We start from the raw sequence: 27369 nt of genomic DNA on the forward strand, positions 1-27369 counted from the left end.
TTCCCATTCTCGGTTTTCATGACGAGTGGAATTGGAATAGTTGTAAGTAGAGGTGGGACGAATCCAATTTTTTTTGAATCCGAATCCGAAAAGGTTCTCGGATATATCGAATCTTTCGAATCTCGAATCCTACGAATCCTGTACATAATTGTGTGAACTAGGGTTGTTGCGGGTATCGAAAAATCGATACCCAATCGATACTTTTTTACAAGTATCGATTCGGTACTGTGATTTGCACTTTTTCGATACTGGGCTGCGCAGCCCATTATCTCCTATGGCACAACATGGCGCTCCGCCAGAAAGACAGTGGAGAAGGCGGGAGAGAGAAGGCGGGAGAGAGAGAGGGAGGGAGAAGGAGGGAGGGATTCCCTCCCTCCTATGACGCTGCCGCCGCTGAGCCCAATGGAGTAAGCGGGCTCTGAAGATGCCTGCATCACTGCCACCAATGACTGTGCGTTTAATTAAAGGAGGAGGAGGGACGGGGGAGGTAATAAACTGCTGTGCCGTCTGACTCTGAGACTAGTGAGCGCTGAGTTCAGCGAATGACACCGGCGGCAGCGGAGCAGCCTCCTCCTCCGTCCTGAGTCACTCACACTTGTCTTGTGTGCTGCGCCGTCTAACTGAGACGAGTGAGCGCTGAGCTCAGCGAACGGCACCAGCGGCAGCAGAGCAGCCTCCTCCTCCGTCCTGACTCCTAACTGAGTTACTCACGTTTGTCTCGTGTGCTGCGCCGTCTGACTGAGACGAGTGAGCGTCAGCCCGAGCCCCAGAGTCAGTGAGACTGAAAAGCAGCCAGCCCAGCATAGCAGGTACCTAGCCTAGCCCACAGCCAGACCCAGTGCAAGAGTGATGATTAGCCTGCCTCAAAATAAAGGCAGGCAAAAACCATATCTATAAGGAAGACAGCCAGCAAGATTTGGGGTTAATGTGACTCATTAACCCCAATCTTGCCACTACCCATGTTTTAAACATGATGGGGGGTCACTTATTTTTAATGTCAGGCTGGGCGCATGCTTTTGGAGTCTTTGGAATGGACCCCATGTGCCTCACATTAAGAGTAAGTGACCCCCAAAGTACCATCTAAGGCTACTTTCACACTTGCGTTTGAACGGATCCGATCATATTAATGCAGACGGAGGCTCCGTTCAGTACGGATCCGTCTGCATTAATAACTTAGAAAAATTTCTAAGTGCGACTGCGAAAGTAGCCTGAGCGGATCCGTTCAGACTTTCAATGTAAAGTCAATGAGGGACGGATCCGCTTGAAGATTGAGCCATATGGTGTCATCTTCAAGCGGATCCGTTCCCATTGACTTCCATTATAAGTCTGGACGGATCCGCACGGACAGCTGAACGCTGCAAGCAACGTTCAGCTGTCCGCCTGGCCGTGCGGAGGCTGAACGCCGCCAGACTGATGCAGTCTGAGCGGATCCGCATCCATTCAGACTGCATCAGGGCTGGACGGAAGCGTTCTGCTCCGCTCGTGAGCTCCTTCAAACGGAGCTCACGAGCGGACAGCAGAACGCTAGTGTGAAAGTAGCCTAAGGCTACTTTCACACTTGTGTCTGAGACGGATCCGCTCATATAATGCAGACGGTGGCTCCGTTCAGAATGGATCCGTCTGCATTATATTGTTAAAAAAATTTCTAAGTGTCAAAGTAGCCTCAGACGGATCCGTCCAGACTTTACATTGAAAGTCAATGGGGGACGGATCCGTTTGAAGATTGAGCCATATTGTGTCATATTCAAACGGATCCGTCCCCATTGACTTACGTTCAGGTGTCCGCCTGCGGAGCGGAGGACAAACGGTGCCAGACTGATGCATTCTGAGCGGATCCGCATCCACTCAGAATGCATTAGGGCTGGACGGAAGCGTTCGGGTCCGCTTGTGAGAGCCTTTGAACGGAACTCACAAGCGGAGCCCCGAACGCTAGTGTGAAAGTAGCCTAACATAATAGGCAACATAGGGTTAATGTCAGTTGCAAAATACAGGTCATTATTAATATGAGGCACATAGATTGAATTCATAAGACTGTGCTGCCAAATAGCAAGTGACTGTTGTAGCTCATACATTATCCCCATGTTGACCATTATGCAAGAATATGAATATAGTTGATGATAGGGTTATTTCATTATTATGAGGCACATGGGGGGGGGGGGGGGGGGGGGTTTGTCACCAGGAACGGTTGGACCTGTGCAATTGTGCATCACAATTACCCTTTGATGTAACGTGGCCCCAGCACCACAACGTATATCATGTAGCAGCTAGGGTTGTTGCGGGTATCGAAATTTCGATACCCAATCGATACTTTTGTCCCGGTATCGATACGATACCGGGATTTCCGTTTTTTCGATACTGGGCTGCGCTTCTGCGCAGTCTAGTATCTCTGAACATGAGCGCGCTGCTATCGGCGCGCTCATGTTCTCTCTCAGCAGCACGGGGAGAAGGAAGCTGTCCTCCCTTCCCCTGTGCTGCTGCCGCTGCCACCAATGAGAAGAGAGGGGCGGAGGAGGGGCGGCAATGAGAAGAGAGGGGCGGAGGAGGGGCGGCAATGAGAAGAGAGGGGGTGGAGGAGGGGCGGCAATGAGAAGAGAGGGGGTGGAGGAGGGGCGGCAATGAGAAGAGAGGGGCGGAGGAGGGGCGGGCGCACTGCGCCACCAATGATAGGATTACTATCGGAGCGATGGGAGGAGACATCAGCTTCACTAGTGGGCGTTCCTTTTCCCTGCGCTGCGATTGGACAGCGCTACAGCCAGGGAGAAGGAACGCCCACTAGTGAAGCTGATGTCTCCTCCCATCGCTCCGATAGTAATCAGCAGCATGTGGAGCAGGAGAGGAGACAGTAATGGGGCACTGCGGGCGAACGGAGCGGCGGCGCCCAGGACTAAATGGTGAGTGCTGAGACATCGCTGGGCGCCGCTCTGTGTGGCCTAATAGTGAAAGTCTGGACTCATATACAGTAGTCAGTCTTTAACACATACAGGAGGCGGGTGCCGGCAGCAGAATCGCATTGCCGGCACCCTGCCCCTGACAGGGAGCTGCGATCAGCGGCAGTTAACTGCCGCTGATCTGCTAGTACCCGCCTCCTGTATAAAGGGGTAAAATCATTGGTGGTGCAGTGTGCCCCCCCCTCAATCCCCCCATCCCATTAAAATCATTGGTGGCACAGTGCGCCGGCCCCTCTCAACCCTCCAGTATTAAAATCATTGGTGGCAGTGGCCACAGGGACCTCTCCACTCCCCCTCATTGGTGGTGCAGTGGCAGCTTCTGATCGGAGCCCCAGCTGTGTAAGCCTGGGGCTCCGATCGGTTACAGAAGCCCTGGTTGCCATGGTAACATCCCTGATGCTGTGTGCACAAAGCACAGAGCAGCAGGGACAGTGTGGAGTCCTATTCACCCTGATAGAGATCTATCAGGGTGAATAGGAAAAGGGATGAAAGATCCCAGGTTCTAGCCCCTAAGGGGGGAAATAGTTATTAAATAAAAAGTGAAAAAAAAACACTAAAATATGAAGTATAAATCACCCCCCTTTTCCCAATTTCACATATAAAATATATAAATAAACATATTACATCGCCACGTCAGAAAAGTCCAAACTATTAAAATATAAAAAAAAAATCTAGGTGGTGAATGCCGGAACAGAAAAAATAAAATAAAAACTGCGCGATTCGCCATTTTTGAAAATGAGGAATGCACGTGGCTTTTTTTGTTTATTTTTTTCGCGTGGTATCGAGTATCGCAATACTTTTTCATGGTATCGAAACCGAATCAAAAATTTGGTATCGCAACAACTCTAGTGTGAACGCACGGTGTAAGAAACAAAGTCAGACCGTGTCAGTTTGTCTGAACCTCCACCTCCCAGTCACGGTTGCAACCTATATGACCGCGATGACCCCTGCTCCTATCACTACAGAACATACAGGGTAATACAGCCACATACCTCTTACATCCAGTGACGTCTCTTGTAGATGTTCTCTTTCCTCATCTTCTCCTTTCAGACCAGACCGCCATTTTTCATCTCTGCAGCTTGACAAAAAAAAAAAAAATCTTTAGTTTACTACTTTTCCATCATCCTCCCATCTTCTGGACAAATCATCCTAACATCCCCAATACTATACTGCAGAAACAGATAATACCCCTGATAATACTAGTACCACACAGAGCCCCCCATATAAAATACCCCTTCTTTGTGGCCTCAGTAGATGCCCCCATAGTGCCCCTAATAATGTGCCAATAAGAAGTGGCCCCACAGTGCCACCCAATAATGTGCCAGTAAGTGTCCCCATAGATGCCCCCCTAATCATGTGCCAGTATCAAGTGCGGAGTGCCTCTCTCCCCCCTTCCCCATGTGCCGGTATCATAGTGCCATCTCCCCCCATAATGTGCCGTATCATAGTGCCACCTCCCCCCCATAATGTGCCCGTATCATAGTGCCACCTCCCCCCATAATGTGCCGTATCATAGTGCCACCTCCCCCCCATAATGTGCCCGTATCATAGTGCCATCTCCCCCCATAATGTGCCCGTATCATAGTGCCATCTCCCCCCATAATGTGCCCGTATCATAGTGCCATCTCCCCCCATAATGTGCCCGTATCATAGTGCCTCCCCCCAATGTGCCAGTAGTATCATAGTGCCTCTCACCTCTCCCCCTGGCATCCACAGACCCCCCCCCCACCCCATAACAGTGCCATCCACAGACCCCCCCACCCCATAACAGTGCCATCCACAGACCCCCCCATCCCATAACAGTGCCATCCACAGACCCCCCATCCCATAACAGTGCCATCCACAGACCCCCCCACCCCATAACAGTGCCATCCACAGACCCCCCCACCCCATAACAGTGCCATCCACAGACCCCCCCACCCCATAACAGTGCCATCCACAGACCCCCCACCCCATAACAGTGCCATCCACAGACCCCCCCACCCCATAACAGTGCCATCCACAGACCCCCCCACCCCATAACAGTGCCATCCACAGACCCCCCCATCCCATAACAGTGCCATCCACAGACCCCCCATCCCATAACAGTGCCATCCACAGACCCCCCCACCCCATAACAGTGCCATCCACAGACCCCCTCCACCCCATAACAGTGCCATCCACAGACCCCCCCACCCCATAACAGTGCCATCCACAGACCCCCCCCACCCTATAACAGTGCCATCCACAGACCCCCCCACCCTATAACAGTGCCATCCACAGACCCCCCCACCCTATAACAGTGCCATCCACAGACCCCCCCACCCCATAACAGTGCCATCCACAGACCCCCCCCCACCCCATAACAGTGCCATCCACAGACCCCCCCAACCCATAACAGTGCCATCCACAGACCCCCCCCCAACCCATAACAGTGCCATCCACAGACCCCCCCCAACCCATAACAGTGCCATCCACAGACCCCCCCCCCAACCCATAACAGTGCCATCCACAGACCCCCCCCCCCAACCCATAACAGTGCCATCCACAGACCCCTCCATCCCATAACAGTGCCATCCACAGACCCCCCACCCACCCCATAACAGTGCCATCCACAGACCCCCCCCCCCCCATTGCCGCTCCAGTAGTTATAAAATGTGTCATTGTGATTAATAATCTTGCTGCCCCCTCTGTCTGTAGTATTACATGATTCAATAAATCTTACTTACAGGGCTAGTACTGCTATCGTAACAGGCCGGCCGGGCAGACGAGCGGCAGCGTCACTGACTGACGTCACCTGCCTGAGCCGCCTGCTTCATTCATAAAGCAGGCGGCTCAGGCAGGTGACGTCAGTCAGTGACGCTGCCGCTCGTATGCCCGGCCGGCCTGTTACGATAGCAGTAGCCCTGTAAGTAAGATTTATTGAATGTAATACTACAGACAGAGGGGACAGCAAGATTATTAATCACAATGACACATTTTATAACTACTGGAGCGGAGGGGCTGGAGCACAGTGAACGCACCGGCCCCCAGCTCCGCCTCCCAGTCCCTCCCACCGGATTCGTTTCAGGCAAATTACGTCGGGATTCGAGTCCACGAATCCCACGAATCTAGCAAGATTCGAGGGATTCGTGGATTCTACGAATCCCCCGTCCCATCTCTAGTTGTAAGTAATGTAGTTTGCTCCAAAAGACATCGTGACTCATCGGATGCACCAGCATTTTAATTGGAGCACAATTCACGACATGACAAGGTAATTGATCTTCATGCTGATCACTCTACCCACATGCTGATTAGCTTGACGCAGGGCGAAACAGCGCTTGTGCAGGTGGGATACGGTCTTGGTATTTGTTTGTGATGTCTGTCATATGATCATTACAAATTACTGACTCATAGGACAGATAATTGAGCAGCAATTCTAACAAGACACATTACTCTCTATATGGAGATCTCTTTCCCCAAAAACATCATCATACACAGCCCTTCTATGCTGATCACATGACTTGAGGCAGGGGGTTCTGGACAGAACTGTAAATCATCTTTATATTCTGCTGTTTTGTCTATTAGCGCGTGCAGTTGTTAAAGGGAACTTTTCACATTGAACATGGTGTTTTAGCTGCAAGCATTTTATAGAGCTGGAGGAGCTGAAAGATGGATCTATCATTTTATGAGAAAAGATTCAGTATAACTTGTAATTTATACATGAGTTTTGAAGTCAAGAAGGCGTCCTATCAGTGATTGACAGCCTTCCCTGACTGTACATACGCATATAGCTGTCAATCACTGATAGGACCGCCTCCTTGACTTCAAAACTCAAAATCAGCAAGAATGTAAATTAATAAAATACAAGTTACCATATTTTTTTGCCCTATAAGACTCTCAACTCCCCCCACCAAAGTGGGGAATAAATGTCTGGGCGTCAGGAGCTGCAGGAGAAGTGCCCCGCCCCCTATTTTACCTCCTTCATACAGTGCCCAGAGCTCTCTGCACTAGCACTGGCAAACTACCGCTAAGGCTCCATTCACACGTCCGCATTTTGTGGAACGGAATTGCGGACCCATTCATTTCTATGGGGCCGCACAATGTGCAGCCCGGATCCGGAAATGTGGACACGCACTTCTGGGTCCGCAATTCCGATCCCCAAAAAAATAGAACATGTCCTATTCTTGTCCGCAATTGCAGACAAGAATAGGCATTTTCTATTAAGTGCCGGCGATGTGCGGTCCGCAAAATGCGCAACGCACATTGCCGGTGTCCGTGTTTTGTGGATCCGCAAAACACACACGGATGTGTGAATAGACCCCAACTACCCTGCCTCCTTCTCGAGCTAGAGATGCCTGCAAAGTAAGGAAGCTTCTTTACTTCACAGGCACCACTATAGATGCCATGGCTAGTACAGAGTGAGATAGTGTGCTGTCTGCATGCGGACCACTAAGGGGGTATTCTTATGTGAAGGGGGCTACTAGGGGGGTGTTATGTGAAGTGGGACCACTAAGGGGTCTATGTACTGTAAAGGAGGCATTATGAGGACATTCTATTATAAAGGGGTAAACAAAACTCTATTATGAAGGGGATACTAAGGGGGAAAAACTGTTGTGAAGGGGACATTCTGCTATGAAGATGGTACTCTACTATGCAGGGGGGACACTACTGTGAAGGGTGCCCTCTACTATAAAGGGTGCACTACGGGGTAAAACTACTCTGAGGGGCGCACTAAGGGGGCATTCTACTATACAGGGGGTAATAAGGGACCATTATAATATGAAGGGGGCACTAAGGGGCATGAGGGGGACACAACGGGCAAAATTACTGTAAAAGGGGTATTCTACTATAGTGGCTGATAACAGAGCAGTGGCGACTGGGCGATGTTATATGTAGTGGCTGATAACAGAGAGCAGCGGCGACAGCAATGTAATATACAGTGGGATGCGAAAGTTTGGGCAACCTTGTTAATCGTCATGATTTTCCTGTATAAATCGTTGGTTGTTACGATAAAAAAGTCAGTTAAATATATCATATAAGAGACACACACAGTGATATTTGAGAAGTGAAATGAAATGTATTGGATTTACAGAAAGCGTGCTATAATTGTTTAAACAAAATTTGGCAGGTGCATAAATTTGGGCACCACAAAAAAGAAATGAAATCAATATTTAGTAGATCCTCCTTTTGCAGAAATTACAGCCTCTAAACGCTTCCTGTAGGTTCCAATGAGAGTCTGGATTCTGGTTGAAGGTATTTTGGACCATTCCTCTTTACAAAACATCTTTAGTTCATTCAGGTTTGATGGCTTCCGAGCATGGACAGCTCTCTTTAAGTCACACCACAGATTTTCAATTATATTCAGGTCTGGGGACTGAGATGGCCATTCCAGAACGTTGTACTTGTTCCTCTGCATAAATTCCTTAGTGGATTTTGAGCAGTGTTTAGGGTCGTTGTCTTGTTGAAAGATCCAGCCCCGGCGCAGCTTCAGCTTTGTCACTGATTCCAGGACATTGGTCTCCAGAATCTGCTGATACTGAGTGGAATCCATGCGTCCCTCAACTTTGACAAGATTCCCAGTCCCTGCATCGGCCACACAGCCCCACAGCATGATGGAACCACCACCATATTTTACTGTAGGTAGCAGGTGTTTTTCTTGGAATGCTGTGTTCTTTTTCCTCCATGCATAACGCCCCTTGTTATGGCCAAATAACTCAGTTTTAGTTTCATCAAAGTCCACAGCACCTTATTCCAAAATGAAGCTGGCTTGTCCAAATGTGCTTTAGCCCACCTCAAGCGGCACTTTTTGTGCTGTGGGCGGAGAAAAGGCTTCCTCTGCATCACTCTCGCATACAGCATCTCCTTGTGTAAAGTGCACCGAATGGTTGAACGATGCACAGTGACTCCATCTGCAGCAAGATGATGTTGTAGGTCTTTGGTGCTGGTCTGTGAGTTGACTCTGATTGTTCTCACCATTCGTCGCTTCTGTCTATTCGAGATTTTTCTTGGTCTGCCACTTCGAGCCTTAACTTGAACTGAGCCTGTGGTCTTCCATTTCCTCAATATGTTCCTAACTGTGGAAACAGACAGCTGAAATCTCTGCGACAGCTTTCTGTATCCTTCCCCTAAACCATGATGGAGAACAATCTTTGTCTTCAGGTCATTTGAGAGTTGTTTTGAGACCCCCATGTTGCTACTCTTCAGAGAAAATTAAAAGGGAAACTTACAATTGACCCCCTTAAATACTCTTTCTCATAATTGGATTCACCTGTGTATGTAGGTCAGGGGTCACTGAGCTTACCAAGCCAATTTGAGTTCCAAAAATTAGTTCTAAAGGTTTTGGAATCAATAAAATGACAACAGTGCCCAAATACATGCACCTGCCCAAATTTATGCACCTGCCTAATTTTGTTTAAACAGTTATAGCACACTTTCTGTAAATCCAATAAACTTCATTTCACTTCTCAAATATCACTGTGTGTGTCTCCTATATGATATATTTAACTGACATTTTTTATCATAACAACTAACGATTTATACAGGAAAATCATGACGATTAACAAGGTTGCCCAAACTTTCGTATCCCACTGTGTATATGTGTATATATATATATATATATATATATATATATATATATATATATATAAATAACCAATGCAACGGACAACTAGAGGAGCCCGTTTAAAGTCATTTTAGTAAAAGTATAGCTATCTGGAAAGTTTGACTGCAGATAAGTTGTACTTTGGCCAGCCCCCATAGCATAACTTAGTAGGGACCACCAATTCCCACCCCACCAAGTTTCCCAGTGTGTGTGCCTCAAGCGCTCCTAGGAATGTGGAATACAAAGCATGAAGTCTGAGATTTCTGACAAATTTACTGCCTCCTTTCACATAATATATTATAAAACTGGCTGCCTGCTCAGTGCATAGAAATGTATACAGTTAACATGAACCGCGCCGAATGGTTGAACGATGCACAGTGACTCCATCTGCAGCAAGATGATGTTGTAGGTCTTTGGTGCTGGTCTGTGGGTTGACTCTGACTGTTCTCACCATTCGTCGCTTCTGTCTATTCGAGATTTTTCTTGGTCTGCAACTTCGAGCCTTAACTTGAACTGAGCCTGTGGTCTTCCATTTCCTCAATATGTTCCTAACTGTGGAAACAGACAGCTGAAATCTCTGAGACAGTTTTCTGTATCCTTCCCCTAAACCATGATGGAGAACAATCTTTGTCTTCAGGTCATTTGAGAGTTGTTTTGAGACCCCCATGTTGCTACTCTTCAGAGAAAATTAAAAGAGGAGGGAAACTTACAATTGACCCCCTTAAATACTCTTTCTCATAATTAGATTCACCTGTGTATGTAGGTCAGGGGTCACTGAGCTTACCAAGCCAATTTGAGTTCCAATAAATAGTTCTAAAGGTTTATGCACCTGCCTAATTTTGTTTAAACAATTATAGCACACTTTCTGTAAATCCAATAAACCTCATTTCACTTCTCAAATATCACTGTGTGTGTCTCCTATATGATATATTTAACTGACATTTTTTTATCGCAACAACCAACGATTTATACAGGAAAATCATGACGATTAACAAGGTTGCCCAAACTTTCGCATCCCACTGTGTGTATATATATATATATATATATATATACTGAAAACAGAGCAGCGGCGACTGAGCGATGTAAAATATATATAGAGAGGATACCGAGAAGAGCAGCCTCATCACTGATGACGCTCCCACAACCAGGAAGAGCTGGCTGCATGGGAGAAATGAGGAGAGCTCAGCTCTATCAAATCGTTGACAGACATCCCAACCTGCAAAAACTCATTTCAGGGAGGTGCACTTCTCATTTCAGGGAGGTTTTCTTTTTTTTTTCTTTCACAAACTTTTTATTACATTTTCCAAACATATGCAGTATCTGCACACTTTGCTCTATGGTGTGGAGGACTGGGCTCATTACCCTGCCCCAAATTATCCTATTTATGTATATGATTAAAGGGGTTCTGTCACCACCTATAAGCCCTGTGAGCTAAACATATGCTCATGTCCAGGGCAGCATTCTGATTTCTAAGGTGGCCTTATAAAAGCTATTTGTGGCTTTATTCTGCGGAAAAACAGGTTTTACTAACCTGTCAATCATTGAATTAAGGTGCCCAAGCAGGGGAGGTCTGTGGATGCATGGTGCCCGGCCGCACGCATCGCCGTTCGTGCCCAGCGCCGCCTTCTACTCCTCAGTGCTGCCTCTCCCTCCCTCCGCCTCCTTCCTCTTTGAGATCCCGCACGTGCGCACAGGTTCAGCCTGATGCGCCGTTGCGGACTGCTTGCATCGGCTTCTTCTTGCACTGTGCGCACGCGCCGAGAAGGGGACACTGCTACAGGTTGCCGGAAAGGTTTATTGCGAGTAAACTAGAGATAGGAAGTTCGGATCTTTCACATGAATCAGTTCATTCAAATGAAACGATTCATGAATCGAATCTTCGGTTCATTCGCTGAGCTGAAAAGAAGCAAGTGAACCGAAGCTTAGGTTGCGCAATGCGCATGCGCGGATGCTTCGATTCACTCGCTGAGTCGGCTCTTGGTCTGAGTCAGTAAGTTTATTCTTTAAAACCCTGTGTGTAATTATCTACCCCACTGTAGGAAAAAAAACAAGCATCCAGGGGGGTGAATTTAACACTGGGGTAAATAATATAATTAAAATGGAGGGTTAAATGTGTAAATGTATTAAAAAAAAAATACATCTCTCTCAATAGTTATATAGCTACTGATTGAGACAGAAGGAGGGATGCCTTTAACATATATATCTCCTTGAGAAGCCAATTTGACCCTAAAGGGTTAATTCAACCTGTAATCTAAACTCTCTGTCCTGTCACTTCTCTTAGCTCTCTGCTCTGCTATCAGTAAACCTTTCCGGGATATATTGTCTCACATGGGGTCGTCAGGGAGCCGCTATCTAATAGCGGGAGACTCCCTGAACGTCCGGGAGACTTGAGATCCCTGCGTGTATCAAAGTGCTCATATAGATTTAGTCTATCATATAATAAGCAACTGCAGTATTTTAATTTTTTTTCATAGACTCTGAAAACCCCTTTAACTATCTCTACATAATAAATGCTTTTTGCTGAAGTGACACAACTCAGGAGCCTAGACACTGAGACAGGAAGTGATGTGATTTGACTGACACGTGCAAAAAGGAAAGGGTTGTTACAAAGGAAGAAGCCTGCGATTACATAGCATGGCATCTTGTCCCATGGGGAACATATTGGGGGAAATTTTAAGTAAGGGGAATATTTGAAGTCAGTTTTGCTTGAGTCTGCCTTGGTGTACTTTATACTACATTTATCAAATGTCTCATGTTGTTTGATACATTATCCGTCTAGAAAAGCTACGCCAGTTTTCCTACTCCACCCTCCTACTGGAGTGAGATTGCTGCGTTTTTTTTGTATCAATGATAAATCTGAAGTGAAACTCATTAAGGCTACTTTCACACTAGCGTTCGGGTGTCCGCTCGTGCGCTCCGTTTGAAGGGGCTCACGAGCGGCCCCGAACGCATCCGTCTGGCCCCAATGCATTCTCAGTGGAGGCGGATCCACTGAGAATGCATCCGCCTGCCAGCGCTCAGCCTCCGCTCCGCTCAGTGAGCGGACACCTGAACGCTGCTTGCAGCGTTCGGGTGTCCGCCTGGCCGCGCGGAGGCGAGCGGATCCGTCCAGACTTACAATGTAAGTCAATGGGGACGGATCCGCTTGAAGATGACACCATATGGCTCAATCTTCAAACGGATCCGTCCCCCATTGACTTTCAATGTAAAGTCTGAACGGATCCGCTTAGGCTACTTTCATACTTAGAAAATTTTCTAAGTTTTAATGCAGACGGATCCGTTCTGAACGGATGCGAACGTCTGCATTATCGGAGCGGATCCGTCTGATGAAACATCAGACGGATCCGCTCCGAACGCTAGTGTGAAAGTAGCCTTACATAGATAACCACAACAACTTTTCTACCCACATTGCAAAACTGGAGTGAGTGGTGTAAAAATGCAAAAAGCCGCAAGATTTTTGCACACGCAAGTGCAAAAAGTTGCAAAAGCTTTATTTTGCAACTTTTTGACGCCAGAATTCTGGAGTGAAGGAATGATAAATCAGGGCCATAGTTTTCTCACAGAATTTGACATTTAAAATGTTTGCTGGGTCTTTGTCCCAAGATTTAAACATATTCCTTTATCCACAGGATGGGGCATAATCGTCTGATTGGTGGGGGTCCACCACCAGTCACGATACAGGTGTTCATGTCCACCTGTATCGAGTGGTGGTTGAGCATGCACACTGCCTCTCCATTCATCTCAGACTACTTTCACAGTAGCGTTTTTTTGCGGATCAGTCATGGATCTGCAAAAAAAACGCTTCCATTACAATAATAATACCGCATGCATCCGTCATGAACGGATCCGTCATGAGCACCATTGAAAGTCAATGGGGGATGGATCTGTTTTCTATTGTATCAGAGAAAACGGATCCGTCCCCATTGACTTACATTGTGTGTCAGGACGGATCCGTTTTGCTCCGCACCACATCGCGGACAGAAAAATACTGCTTGCAGGGTTATTCTGTCCGCGATGTGGACGCAACCAAACGGAACAGAATGCATGCTGGTGCATTCCGTTTCGTTCAGTTCAGTTTTGTCCCCATTGAAAATGAATGGGGAACAAAACAAGCGTTTTCATCCGCTATTGAGATCCTATGACTGATCTCAATAGTGGAATTAAAAACGCTATTGTGAAAGTGGCCTCAGTGATACTGCTTGGATATAGTACAACTCTTGGCTATCTCTGGCAGTACTATAAAGATGAATATATTGGCAGCACACATGCTTGATCACCGCACCATTCGTCCAGGTGGACACAACCTCTGTTCTCCAAATTTGTGGCGGTCCCAGCGGTTGGACCCCAATCTATCGGACACTTATCCTCTATCTTGTGGATAAGGGGATACATTTAAATCTTAAGACAACCCATTTTAAATACTTCTCATTAGTGACATTTATAAAGTGTTTTGTAGAAAACCTAATATATGTCTGCTTTCCTTTCAGCTGCTTTTGTAGGTGTTTTGCACTGGTAAGTTGTGTTTTTTCCCCCCTAATCAAAACTTATGATGTCTTGTAATGTCCTTAAAGGCTATCGGGGAAATTGTTTTTTATTAGTTCATTGTACTCATTATCAGCCAATTTTTTTTTAAATTGCTCTTTATTACAAATATGGAACACTTTTTTCTGTACAGGGCTGAGATGCTCTAGAAGAGGGATCTAAATTTACTCTCTCCTCAGTCAGCCAGCTAATCTGATGGGCTCCTTATCTCTGCTCTCAGACATTATAAACACTCATCAAAGCTCAATCCTTATCTTACTGATAAGAATGTGACTTAAATAAGTGTTTATGACCTCTTAGTAATTTAGTAGGATGCACACAGCTAGAAAAACTGTTAACCCTTTGTGACAGAACGGCTCAATATTTTTAATAAAGACCATTTGAAAAAATTGCCTCCGAAGTTGTACATAGCTTTTAAAGAGAACCTGTCACCATGGAAATGTTGTGCAATAGAGCAGGAGGAGCTTTGCGACATCCCCTGTACATGTATGTAGGGTCTGTAAACATGGCTTCTGCTGAAAAGCTGGGCGAGTGCCATAGCCGGTGGGTGCCTGCTGTTTTCACACATCTGCTTGCAGTGTGTTTGGAGACAACTGTGTTCATGGACATTTAACCTCTCAGATGTCATGGTCAACTGCGAACCTAGTATCTGAATAATCCTTTAGATCAGGCATCCTCAAACTGCGGCCCTCCAGCTGTTGCAAAACTACAACTCCCAGCATGCCCGAACAGCCTACAGGTATCAGCCTACAGCAGGGCATTGTGGGAGTTGTAGTTTTACAAAAGCTGGAGGGCCAGAGTTTGAGGATGCCTGCTTTAGATGAAGTGGATGGCCCTATTCAGTGTTTGACAGCCTTCTCCGTATAAAGAAAGTTATACTGAACCTCTTGTCCCCAGATAAGACTGCATGTTTAGTGTAATAGGTTCCCTCTAAAGTGCTTTTCTCAGACATTTATAGTATATGTGCAGGCCAAACCATGAATGTTTTATGGCTGGAGTATTCATGTTTTTACAAGGAATAACAGAGGGATGCCACTATTCAGAGTTCTGAAAAAGGACTCTCCAGAAATTGGTGACAATGTAGCAATCTTCATCTTGACACCTAAAGAAGCACTCCTACAACAACAACAAAAAATCTCTCACCTGTTAGAAAGGTACATAATGTAAACTGTACTGAATCTTCTTACCAGTGACTGTATTTGTGAGTTATCCCCTCCATTCTGATTCTCAGCTGTGTAATGTGACCAACACTCTCCAAATAGCACAGTGTCTTATGTGTGGACAGGAAGCCAGTTTCTCTATGTATTCCTATGGGAGCCTCAGTGTCTGTCTTCTAGGAATGAAAAGTGAAGTAACTGACTTTCTGTCCTGTGTCACATGACACCGCTGAGAATCAGAAGGGAGGTTATAACTCACAAATAAGGCACTGGTGAGAAGATTACCTTCACTACAGGTTACATTATGTACCCTAGCAGGTCAGAGAATAAAAATGTTTGTGGGAATTCTACTTTAACTGGTTTGTCTTACTTTAGGAAATTACATTTATCATTTAGACAAAGTTTATACAAGGCACTTACTAATGTATTGTGATTGTCCATATTGCCTCCTTTGCTGGCTTGTTAAATTTTTCCATCACATTATACACTGCTTGTTTCCATGGTTATGACCACCCTGCTATCCAGCAATCCAGCAGCAGTGGCCGTACTTGCGCACTATAAAAAAAGGTGGCGACCTATGCGCACTCCCGCTGTCCCAGCCACCAGAGAGACCAGTGCTTTTTCAGGGTGTATTGCAGGGTGGTCGTAACCCCTGGATACGAGCAGTGTATAATGTGATGGAGAAACTAATCCAGCCAGCAAAGGAAGCAATATGGACAATCACAATACATTAGTAAGTGCCTTGTATTAACTTTGTCTACATGATAAGTGACATTTACTGAATTGAGACAAACCCTTTAACGATTTATCTTATTCTGTGCCAAGAAATCTTTAGGCCCCTTTCACATGAGCGAGTTTTCCGCGCGGGTGCAATGTGTGACGTGAACGCATAGCACCCGCACTGAATCCTGACCCATTAATTTCAGTCGGTCAGTGTACATGAGCAATGTTTTTCACGCATCACTTGTGCGTTGCGTGAAAATCGCAGCATGTTCTATATTCTGCATTTTTCACGCAACATAGGCCCCATAGAAATGAATGGTGCAAGCAAGTGCGGATGCGATTTTCACGCATGGTTGCTAAGGAGATGAGCGACCCGGGTCCCCATTTACTTTATTATTTTCCATTATAACATGGTTATAATGGAAAATAATTGTATTCTTTAATACAGAATGCAAAGTGAAATGTCACTTGAGGGTTAAAAATATTTTAAAACACACAAAAAAAAAAAAATAATAAAAAAAAACATCACTCACCTCCACTTGATCGCGCAGCCAGGATCCTCTTCTTTGTTCTTCTTGAAGGACCTGCAAAAGGACCTTCGCTGACGTCAAAGTTGTTCATGCAGCCCTGGCCCCATAGATGTGAATGGGGCTTCAGTGAAAAACGCATTGCATCTGGAAGAAAGTGCGGATGCAATGCGTTTTTCACTGATGCTTGCTAAGGCAACTGGTGTTTTGGCTTTCCGTTTGTGAGATCCGTTCAGGGCTCTCACAAGCGGTCCAAAACGGATCAGTTTTGCCCTAATGCATCATAAATTGGGGAAGATCCGCTCAGAATGCATCAGTTTGCCTCCGATCAGTCTCCATTCCGCTCTGGAGGCGAACAACAAAACGCCTGCAGCGTTTTGCTGTCCGCTTGACGAAACCGAGCCAAACAGATCCGTCCTGGCACACAATGTAAGTCAATGGGGACGGATCAGTTTTCTCGGACACAATCTGGCAGAATAGAAAACAGATCCGTCTCCCACTGACTTTCAATGGAGTTCATGACGGATCCGTCTTGGCTATGTTACAGATAATACAAGCGAATCCGTTCATGACGGATGCATGCGGTTGTATTATTGTAACGGATCAGTTTTTGCAGATCCATAACTGATGCACCCAAAACGCGAGTGTGAAAGTAGCCTAAGAGATGTTGTTTGTAAACCTTCACTTTTTTATCACGCGCGTGAAAAACGCATTGCACCTGTGCGGAAAAAACTGAACGCAATCGCAGACAGAACGGACTGAACTTGCTTGCAAAATGGTGCGAGTTTCACTGAACTCATCCGGAGCCAATCCGTCACGCTCGTGTGAGAGAGGCCTTACTTTATTTTTTCAATGACTTTTGTGACGTGATGTCAGTTAGGGCTGTTTCACACGAGCCGATGCCATGCGTGACATCCGCTGCGTGAATGACAGCCAAGATCCCCTGCGGACAGCAGAAGCACAGAGCAGTAATATGATTGATAATGCTCTGTGCCTCTCTGTGACCTTTTTACTACATAATTATAGTGAGATAAAGTTGTTATTGTGATTTTGTAGTAAAAAGATCACAGAGAGGCACAGAGAATTATCAATCATGTTACTGCTCTGTGTCTTAGCTGTCCGGAGCGCGGCTTGGCTGTCATTCACGCAGCGGATGTCATGCACGGCATCCGCTCGTGTGAAACAGCCCTTAGGTTAAGAACTGCTTAATCTGTATTTTATGTGCAATACAAGTATTTACTAAAGCAAATATGTCAAGAGAGTTAATTGGGTTATCCAATACTATAAATATGTCCCCCATATGCCGAGCCCCTCACAGTGAATATACTTACCCTGCTCCCCGCACCGCCGCTTCTCCCTGTGTGCGGATGAAAACATCCGGTGTCAGGGGGTTAGCAGCCAAGGCAGGCAGGGACAGGGACGAGCCTCTCTAGCGTCAACCGCGATGCTTGGGAGGCTCGTCCCCGTCTGCCATTGGCTGCTCCCCCCCGACACTGGATGTTTTCATCCACGCACAGGGAGAAGCGGCGGTGCGGGGAGCAGGGTAAGTATATTCACTGTGAGGGGCCCGGCATATGGGGGACATATTTATAGTATTGGATAACCCCTTTAAGGTACTAGTTGTTGGCGGTCACTTTAAATCATTCTTGGAGATCCCCTTTTAGAGAGAATCTAGCTTTTGTTATTGCTAGATTTTGTTAAAAAAGATGATTTATTTAAGGTTCATTTAAATTTACATTTATATTCTTTTTTTTTTTTTTCTTTTCTCCTTTTTCTTTCTCCAGGGGTTACATATCAACCCTTTTTGAAAATGATCGTCATTTTTCTCACCTTTCTACTTTAGAGCGAGAGATGGCCTTCCGCACTGAAATGGTTTGTTTTCATCATCCAGAATGAATTCATATATTTGGCAATAAGGAAACCTGACACAGTTTATGGTCCATATTAATTTGGTTTGAAATTGACACTTAGCTCACATTGTTAAAAAGTATCTGTGGCATTATTAAAGGGGTTGGCCACTTTCTGGCCACTGTTGACCAATGTGTTTGTGAGATGATAATATGACACTAATATAGTCTTTGTTGTAATTGTGCACCATTTTCTATCTTTCATAAGGTGTTCTCCCTTATGTGCTGTCCACATAGAGGTCCTGTCAATAAGATGGCTGCTCAATTCAAATACACTGCACATGCCATCTCTACTTGTTCTGTTGGGAGTTTAGTCCAGGTGCAGTGTGTTTGAATGGAGGAGACATCACATGGAGGTGATTTGCCTGGTCACATGACCCTCCATCAGCAGCCATTTTATGGACAGGACCTCTGTATGGACAGCACAAATAACTTTGTAAACAATGGAGAACACCTTATGAAATATAGAAAATGGGGCAGAATTACAACAAAGGCTATATTAGTGTCATATTATCATCTCAAACATATTGGTCAACAGTGGCCAATCCCTTTAATTTTGCCAATTTTTTTTATTAGTTATGATTTATAATTTGTTCTTTCAAATTTAATTTCCAAGGTATGTAGAGTACTGGCATTTCTAAAACGTAATGACCCTATGCTGTCTAAATGCTCATTCACGTGACGATATGAATGGGTTTGCATCCGTTCCGCAGAAAAGATAGAGCATGTCCTATTCTTGTCCGCAATTGCGGAACTCACATGGGTTGGTATCCGTGTTTTTTGCAGATCCACAAATTGCGGACTGCAAAACACTACGGTCGTGTTTATGCTCCTTAATATACAGACAGCATAAACTTAGGCCCGCCAGGCACAAGATACTGCACATTTATCACGCCACATATCGGGGTTTGTGCCACTAATATACCGTAAATGTATCCCACCCAACAGATATCACAGTTCTATCACTTTACTCAAATACCGCCATTTATCAAAACTGCCTTATTCCAAAGTTATTAGCCAACCATGGCGCCCTGTGGCAAATCAGTTTTGATATTCAGTTGCTGTAGCAGAGACTTGTTATGTTGGATGTAGGAAGAACTAGGGGCGTGGTTAGTGTCACATGATCTGCTGATGTTAGGACACATCTCACTGCCCAAAGGCATGCTGGGATAGCAGAAACATGACAAATCAGGAGGCAGGATTCAAGCACAGCGGATAAACGAAACTGCAAACGAGGTGAATAAAAAAAAAAAAAAACTATCAAGAAAGAATGGGATATAGAGTAATTGATGAAAATATACTTTAGAGTGAAAAGTAGTTTATGGCACAACCCTTTTAATCAATCTATTGGTTAAATTACTTTGGACCATTTTTATTTTGCGCACTTGGAAATAATACATTTGCTGCAGTATATGGCTCCACTAAACCACAGCCACCTTCACACAGAAAAAGACAATAGTGACACACAGTCATTCTTTTTGACATAAATACATAATAGATATATCTACACAAAAAATGGCACAAACAAGACCAGAAAATGGGGGCTTTAAAGGGGTTTTCAGAGACTTTATAACTGATGACTTATCTTTTGGATAAATCATCAGTATCTGATCAGTGGGGATCTGACCCCCGCCAATCAGCTGTTTGAGAAGACAGGGCCGCTCGTAGTAGCGCCCGCCAAAACCTTCTCTCAGCTTTTCCTAGGCCAGTGACCACACGTACATCATTCACGTGGCTTAGGAGCAGCTCAGCCCAATAGAAGTGAATGTGGCTGAGCTACAGTCTGCTATAATGCGTAAGGTACTGTGCTTGGTAAGCACGGAGAAGAGCATGGCTCACACAGGAGCAGCTGATCTGGTGATGAACCATCCCTATCCCACTGTTGATGAACCATGGCACGGGTGCCAGAGGTGGCACTCAGAGCCCTCTCTGTGGGCACCCGCGCCCTAGAAAAAGGTCTATGGTGTACCAATATGGCTTAGACTTTTCCTGCCATTCATCAGCACAGGGCACACTACGAACGTCACAGGCAGTGCACTGAATGTAGGCAGGCTGTTATAGCTAAATGATAAAGTACGTGGAACATATACTATATTGGACAGTAGTAATGAGGTTAAATTGCTTTGTTGGCACTTTATGATAAATAAGTAGGTTTTGGGTTTCAGATTGGGCACTCAGTCTGTAAAAGGTTTGCCATCCCTGACCTATCCTGACCATAGGTCATCAGTTATAAAATCTTGGAAAACCCTTTTAAACTTCGCAAATGTGGACTAAAAATATCACACAAAGTGGACCACAGACTACCAATGCTTCCTGAGAGTTAAATAACCCCCAGATAAAGCTTATTATGACTTGACATCAGTCTCCTAGTAATAGTAAAGTATTGTTATTTGTGTATTAAACCAGAATTTTTATTCCTGTTTTTTTCCAGGGTCTCTATTATTCCTTCTTCAAATCAATCGTTGAAGCACCATCCTATTTTTCTGGGTTGCTGTTCATCATGAATGATAATGTTACAGAATATCCTAGCGTAATAAATACTTTAAAAAGGTTTAATGTCTACCCCGAGGTAAGATGACATGGAGAAGGTTTGCTGGCTTCCTAAATCAGTTGCTTTATTTTCTTATTTTTGCAATGTATTGTATCACTTTCTCTACAGTACTGTACACTAACTTGCAGTTCAGCTTTGACAATTTTATTTCTAGTTTGGTAGTAGTGAAAGTTGTCATTTCGCTAAACGTATCCTCAGACACGATTGTCCTTTTAGGGTGATGTGTCTGCCAACATACCAGCCTATCAGACTGTGTTTTCATATACAGTGGGCAACTACAAAAGAACACACAATATTCATATTTGTTTTTACACCATGGCTAGTGGCTGCCATATGCCACTGTATGGGATGTGAGTATACAGTATGTCCTTCTTTTTCAATACCAATCACACTTTTATATTTGTAACATGCTGTTGCGGAAATGGCACAGATTTTCTCCATAGATCTCATTCATTACAGTGCAAAAATGTTTTAAAAATCCACAGCTTTATCCTCGTCAGAATCCACAACACAGCAGATATTTAGGCCGGATCAACAGCCTGATTTTTATGATGCATGTGAGATGTAGTGCAGTCTGCATGCAGAACGTTAAAGAGGAATAGGAGATGAGCAGATTGATATATAGTTGTATGGGAAACGATTCAGTAAAACTTGTAATTTGTACATTGAAATCTCACCTTTTTCTGACTTCATTGTTCACAACTATCAGTGACTGACAGCTATCTATGTTTACACACTTACACAGAGAATCCTATCAATTACTGATAACACCTCCCTTTGTACAACTATCAGTGACTGACAGCTATCTATATATATATATACATACACGCTTACACGGAAAATGCTATCAATCACTGATAACACCTCCCCCGGTAACAGCTATCTCTGTATACACACTTACACAGAGAATGCTATCAATCACTGATAACACCTCCCCTGTGTACAACTATCAGTGACTGACAGCTATCTCTGTATGCACACTTACACAAAGAATGCTACAGTATCAGTCACTGATTTTCTGACCCTGCTATTGGTATATGTGAATTGCAGAGATAACCTAGTCTAGAATCCTCCCCAATCCCACTTACACCCCCATGATAGGACTTCATGGCCGCATTCTGCACTAGAAGTTATCACTGAAAATACACTAAATCCATGTAAATAATTGCTTATCAACCTCTCCTACTACACCAGACTGGACGTCACATTCCAGCTATCCATAAAGTAGCATGTGTCACCTATAGGCTCCCATGTTTAAAAATAAAAACTATATATTTTTTGGTGGGAAGGCTTTGTATACAAGAGCTTAGCAGACTTCACTATGCTAAGTATAGCTATGGTTGCATTCACAAAAAAGAAAGAAGAAAAACCAAGGCAGCACACAGGTATCCGTGTCAAACAGTGGGTAATTTATTAACCCATGGGATAGCAGAAACGTTTCAGCTCACTCCATGGAGCCTTTGTCAAGCCATAATACATGGTGCAAAGTCAGCTGCTTATAAAGCATACATAATTAACATGGTGATTACATGATTGAGTGTCAATATCCTTCAAAACAGTTTAAAAATCCATAATTCAAAAGTGATCTAAACAAAGTGTACATTATTCATGATCAAATATATCCAAACAATCAAACGTAAAGTGCAACGTGCCAATATTACATACATAAATTTATGTGTTACAGTACATATCCTAAAAGACCCTTGATTAGCCAACATCCAATCTCAGGTGTACATAATTGTGTATATTAAAAACAAATAGCTAATTATCCAAGATTCTCACATGTAGCTTGAGACGGCAGGACCTGTTCGGCGTCAAAGAAACCATACTGCGCAGGCGTAGGGCACTTCTCATCCTGCGAGATTAACATATCGCATAAAGGACATACGAAACCACAACCAAGATGGCGACCCAACAATAAATGTCGACTGAGCATGCTCAAGCCCATAAGGAGGTGGATGCAATCTGCCGGTCACATGATCCTGTCACATGACCGCCATTCAAAACAGAACCGTACATTCCACAATATATCCTTTGAGAAGGCAACCGGGCTGCAATATAAATCGGGCTAATGGCGTCCCGCCATTGTCACCCTCTAAAGCTTGCCCTCTTAACCTTACATATTGGTAATTCATCAATACCAGGTTGTATATTCGCCATGTATAAGGCATCATGGCACACTCACCATAAACGGTCACATACTTATCCAGGGGGCACAAAGTCACCCCCCAGGGGTCACCTGGCTGGGGACAATGTGCCCTGTCGGGTGAATGGGATGTCAGTGTCGCAGTTACGCGACCCCGCATCTCAATCCCTCTCCTGAATCACTCTAACACACCATCCATTACATGGCTATATGGTAAATAGGTTCAGTGGACACAGTCCCATCAACCCCAATAAAGGAGGGAAATGTCTACTGCGTCCATTAGCCCAATTACCAAAACATTTTTGTGGTCTGTTCTTGATTGTGGCATCCCATGTCCTATTACAGTTACATGCGCAAAGCACAAAAAGAGAAACAAAAAAATTATAATTATCCATATCCGCCTGTCCGGTCCTGCTGTCTGGCAGCTTCCAAGGAGGCAACCCATTGTTATCAATATTTGTGTATCCATCTGTATAAAAACCGAATAAATTATTAGAATGAATCAAACAGTTGCACATGTAAAAAACCTATACGCGAGAATAAAAGAGAGAATTCCACAGAGGAAAGAGGGAAAGGGGTGACTTTGTGCCCCCTGGATAAGTATGTGACCGTTTATGGTGAGTGTGCCATGATGCCTTATACATAGCGAATATACAACCTGGTATTGATGAATTACCAATATGTAAGGTTCAGAGGGCAAGCTTTAGAGGGTGACAATGGCGGGACGCCATTAGCCCGATTTATATTGCAGCCTGGTTGCCTTCTCAAAGGATATATTGTGGAATGTACGGTTCTGTTTTGAATGGCGGTCATGTGACAGGATCATGTGACCGGCAGAATGCATCCACCTCCTTATGGGCTCGAGCATGCTTAGTCGACCTTTATTGTTGGGTCGCCATCTTGGTTGTGGTTTTGTATGTCCTTTATGCGATATGTTAATCTCGCGGGATGAGAAGTACTCTACTCCTGCGCAGTATGGTTTCTTTGACGCCGAACAGGTCCTGCCATCTCAAGCTACATGTGAGAATCTTGGATAATTAGCTATTTGTTTTTAATATACACAATTATGTACACCTGAGATTGGATGTTGGCTAATCAAGGGTCTTTTAGGATATGTACTGTAACACATAAATTTATGTATGTGATATTGGCACGTTGCACTTTACGTTTGATTGTTTGGATATATTTGATCATGAATAATGTACACTTTGTTTAGATCACTTTTGAATTATAGATTTTTAAACTGTTTTGAAGGATATTGACACTCAATCATGTAATCACCATGTTAATTATGTATGCTTTATAAGCAGCTGACTTTGCACGATGTATTATGGCTTGACAAAGGCTCCACGGAGTGAGCTGAAACGTTGCTGCTATCCCATGGGTTAATAAATTACCCACTGTTTGACACGGATACCTGTGTGCTGCCTTGGTTTTTCTTTTTTGTATATGCAACAAGACCTTGGTCCTTGGTCTTTTTCAAGGTATTGCACCAGTTGTTTGCTTGTGTGCTGCTCTTTTCACATATATCCAGTGTAGATGTCCTCCAGCAAGGTTGTTCTGGATCAAAAGACATTGTAGCATTTCTTGATCTGGCTTTTGAGGCTGTGGATCATTGGAGAGGACAATTGGCGCAACACATCTTGCTTCTGGCATCCGAAAAGGCTATAACATTCTCTGTGAATCACTCTTCTAAAAAAGTATTTTTGGTAAAATATTGGAAAAATGCTTGTTTTTAGAGTACGTCACCTCAAAGGTAAAAATTTGCTGTGATTGTAGAAACAAAATTGAATATGTTTTTGTTTTCATATTCAGATTGACATTTTATTGCTATATTCTGCTGCAGTGGTTTTGATTGCAAAACATGTCAATGGTTGTTTTAAAATTGGCAAAGCGAGCAAAAATACCATTTTTTGGCAGACGTGTATGGACTCTATTATAAAGGCATTCTCCACATGACACAAAATCCCATTCTCCACGCAGGTGATGCTAGCCGGCTTGTTCCGCATTTATACATCTACAATGAGTGTTGTTGGCATCGAGACCAAGACTTGCTGGACAGTAAATCGGGGCAATGATCTCAGTCCTGTAGAAAGCTGTGAAGGTAAGTTCACAAGCAGAACATGAAATGTTAGAACGTTATGTTTAAAGTGGATCTGTCATGGAGGTGATAGATTAGTTGCTGCTGAGAAGATTAATTCATTCCATTTGCAGTTGCTTATGGAAATCTCCACTGACATACTTCTTAACACTTGCAAATTTTAAAAGCCAGCTCTCATGCCACATAGCATACCGAGGGAAGAACTGAACCTGAAGCTTAGAAGCAAGTCCAACGTTACAAATATTTTGACTGCAGATTTAAACTGCATGAATATACAGTATCTCACAAAAGTGAGTACACCCCTCACATTTTTGTAGATATTTTTATATATCTTTTTTCATGGGACAACACTGAAGATATGACACTTTGATACAATGTACAGTAGTCAGTGTGCAGCTTGTATAACAGTGTAAATTTGGTGTGCCCTCAAAATAACTCAACACGCAGCCATTAATGTCTAAACTGCTGGCAACAAAAGTGAGTACACCCCTAAGTCAACATGGGCAAATTGTGCCCAATTAGCCATTTTCCCTCCTCTGTGTCATGTGACTCGTTAGTGTTACAAGGTCTCAGGTGTGAATGGGGGCAGGTGTGTTAAATTTGGTATTATCGCTCTCACACTCTCTCATACTGGTCACTGGAAGTTCAACATGGCACCTCATGGCAAATAACTCTGTGAGGATCTGAATAAAAAATTGCTGCTCTACATAAATATGGCCTAGGGCCCTAGGCTATAAGAAGATTGCCAACAACCAGAAACTGAGTTGAAGCACGGTGGCCAAGACCATACAGTGGGTCCACTCGGAACAGACCTATCCAGAGGTTGTCTTTTCAAAATAGATGTATGAATGCTGCCAGCATTGCTACAGAGGTTAAACGGGTGGATGGGGGGTCAGATGGTCAGTGCTCAGACCATATGCCGCACACTGCATCAAATTGGTCTACATAGCTGTCGTCTCAGAAGGAAGCCTTTTCTAAAGTTGATGCACACAAAAGCCCCCAAACAGTTTTCTGAAGACAAGCAGACTAAGGACACGGGTTACTGTAACCATGTCCTGTGGTCTGATGAGACAAAGATAAATTTATTTGGTTCAAATGGTGTCAAGCGTTTGTGATGGCAGCCAAGTGAGGAGTGCGAAGACAAGTATGTCTTGCCTATAGTCAAGCATGGTGGTGGGAGTGTCATGGTTTGGGGCTGCATGAGTGCTGCCGACTGTGGAGAGCTACAGTTCATTGAGGGAACCATGAATGCCAACATGTACTGTGACATACTGAAGCAGAGCATGATCCCCTCCCTTTGGAAACTGGGCCGCAGGGCAGTATTCCAACATAACAACCCCAAACACACCTCCAAGACGACCACTGCCTTGCTAAAGAAACTGAGGGTAAAGATGCTAGACTGGCCATGCATTTTTTCAGACCTAAACTCTATTGAGCATCTGAGGGGCATTCTCAAACAGAGGGTGGAGGAGTGCAAGGTCTCAAACATCCAGCAGCTCCGTGATGTCATCATGGTGGAGTGTATGAGGATTCCAGTGGCAACCTGTGAAGCTCTAGTGAACTCTATTCCCAAGAGAGTTAAAGGCAGTCCTGGAAAATAATGGTGGCCACACAAAATATTGACACTGTGCGCAGAATTTGGCCATTTTCACTCAGGGGTGTACTCACTTTTGTTGCCAGTGGTTTAGACATTAATGGCTGTGTGTTGAGTTATTTTGAGGGCACACCAAATTTACACAAATTTAAACAAGCTGTACACTGACTACTTTACATTGTATCAAAGTGTCATATTTTGAGTGTTGTCCCATTAAAAGATATAATAAAATATAAAAAAAAATGTGATGGGAGTACTCACTTTGCCCTCAGTTACATACTGTAGTACCATACAATATATCCAAATGTAGTACCGTATTTTTTGCTTTATAAGACGCACTTTTTCCCCCCCAAAAGTGGGGGGGAAATGGCCATGCGTCTTATAAAGCGGATACTTCGCTGGCCGCTATGCTGCACAGCGCGGCCAGCGAACTATCAGTGTGGAGGGAGGAGGCGGGGACACTCATGGCGGGGCCCGGTACAGTGACTCTACTCTAATACACCGGGCCCTGCAACTGTTAAATACATTCAATCCGATCCATATCTTAATGTATACCGCACTGTTCTGTACTTACTGTAGTACCGTATGTATAGCATTAAGACGGCGCAGAC

At 44.5% G+C, this 27369-nt stretch overlaps 1 protein-coding gene across 3 annotated transcripts in view; it reads left to right on the top strand.

Moving 5' to 3' along the window:
* DPY19L1 (dpy-19 like C-mannosyltransferase 1) overlaps positions 1-27369 on the top strand; it is a 234875-nt gene that overhangs the window by 51555 nt on the left and 155951 nt on the right. For 2 of the 3 annotated variants that reach the window (XM_040432907.1, XM_040432906.1), the window contains exons 2-5: positions 13998-14022; positions 18244-18331; positions 20798-20935; positions 25047-25167. In XM_040432907.1, coding sequence (XP_040288841.1) covers positions 13998-14022; positions 18244-18331; positions 20798-20935; positions 25047-25167 — 372 coding nt within the window. The remainder of the gene's footprint in view (positions 1-13997; positions 14023-18243; positions 18332-20797; positions 20936-25046; positions 25168-27369) is intronic. The other variant, XM_040432908.1, reaches the window with a different exon arrangement.

This window comes from Bufo bufo, chromosome 5 (assembly GCF_905171765.1).
Source record: "Bufo bufo chromosome 5, aBufBuf1.1, whole genome shotgun sequence".
Classification (NCBI taxonomy): Eukaryota; Metazoa; Chordata; class Amphibia; order Anura; family Bufonidae; genus Bufo; species Bufo bufo.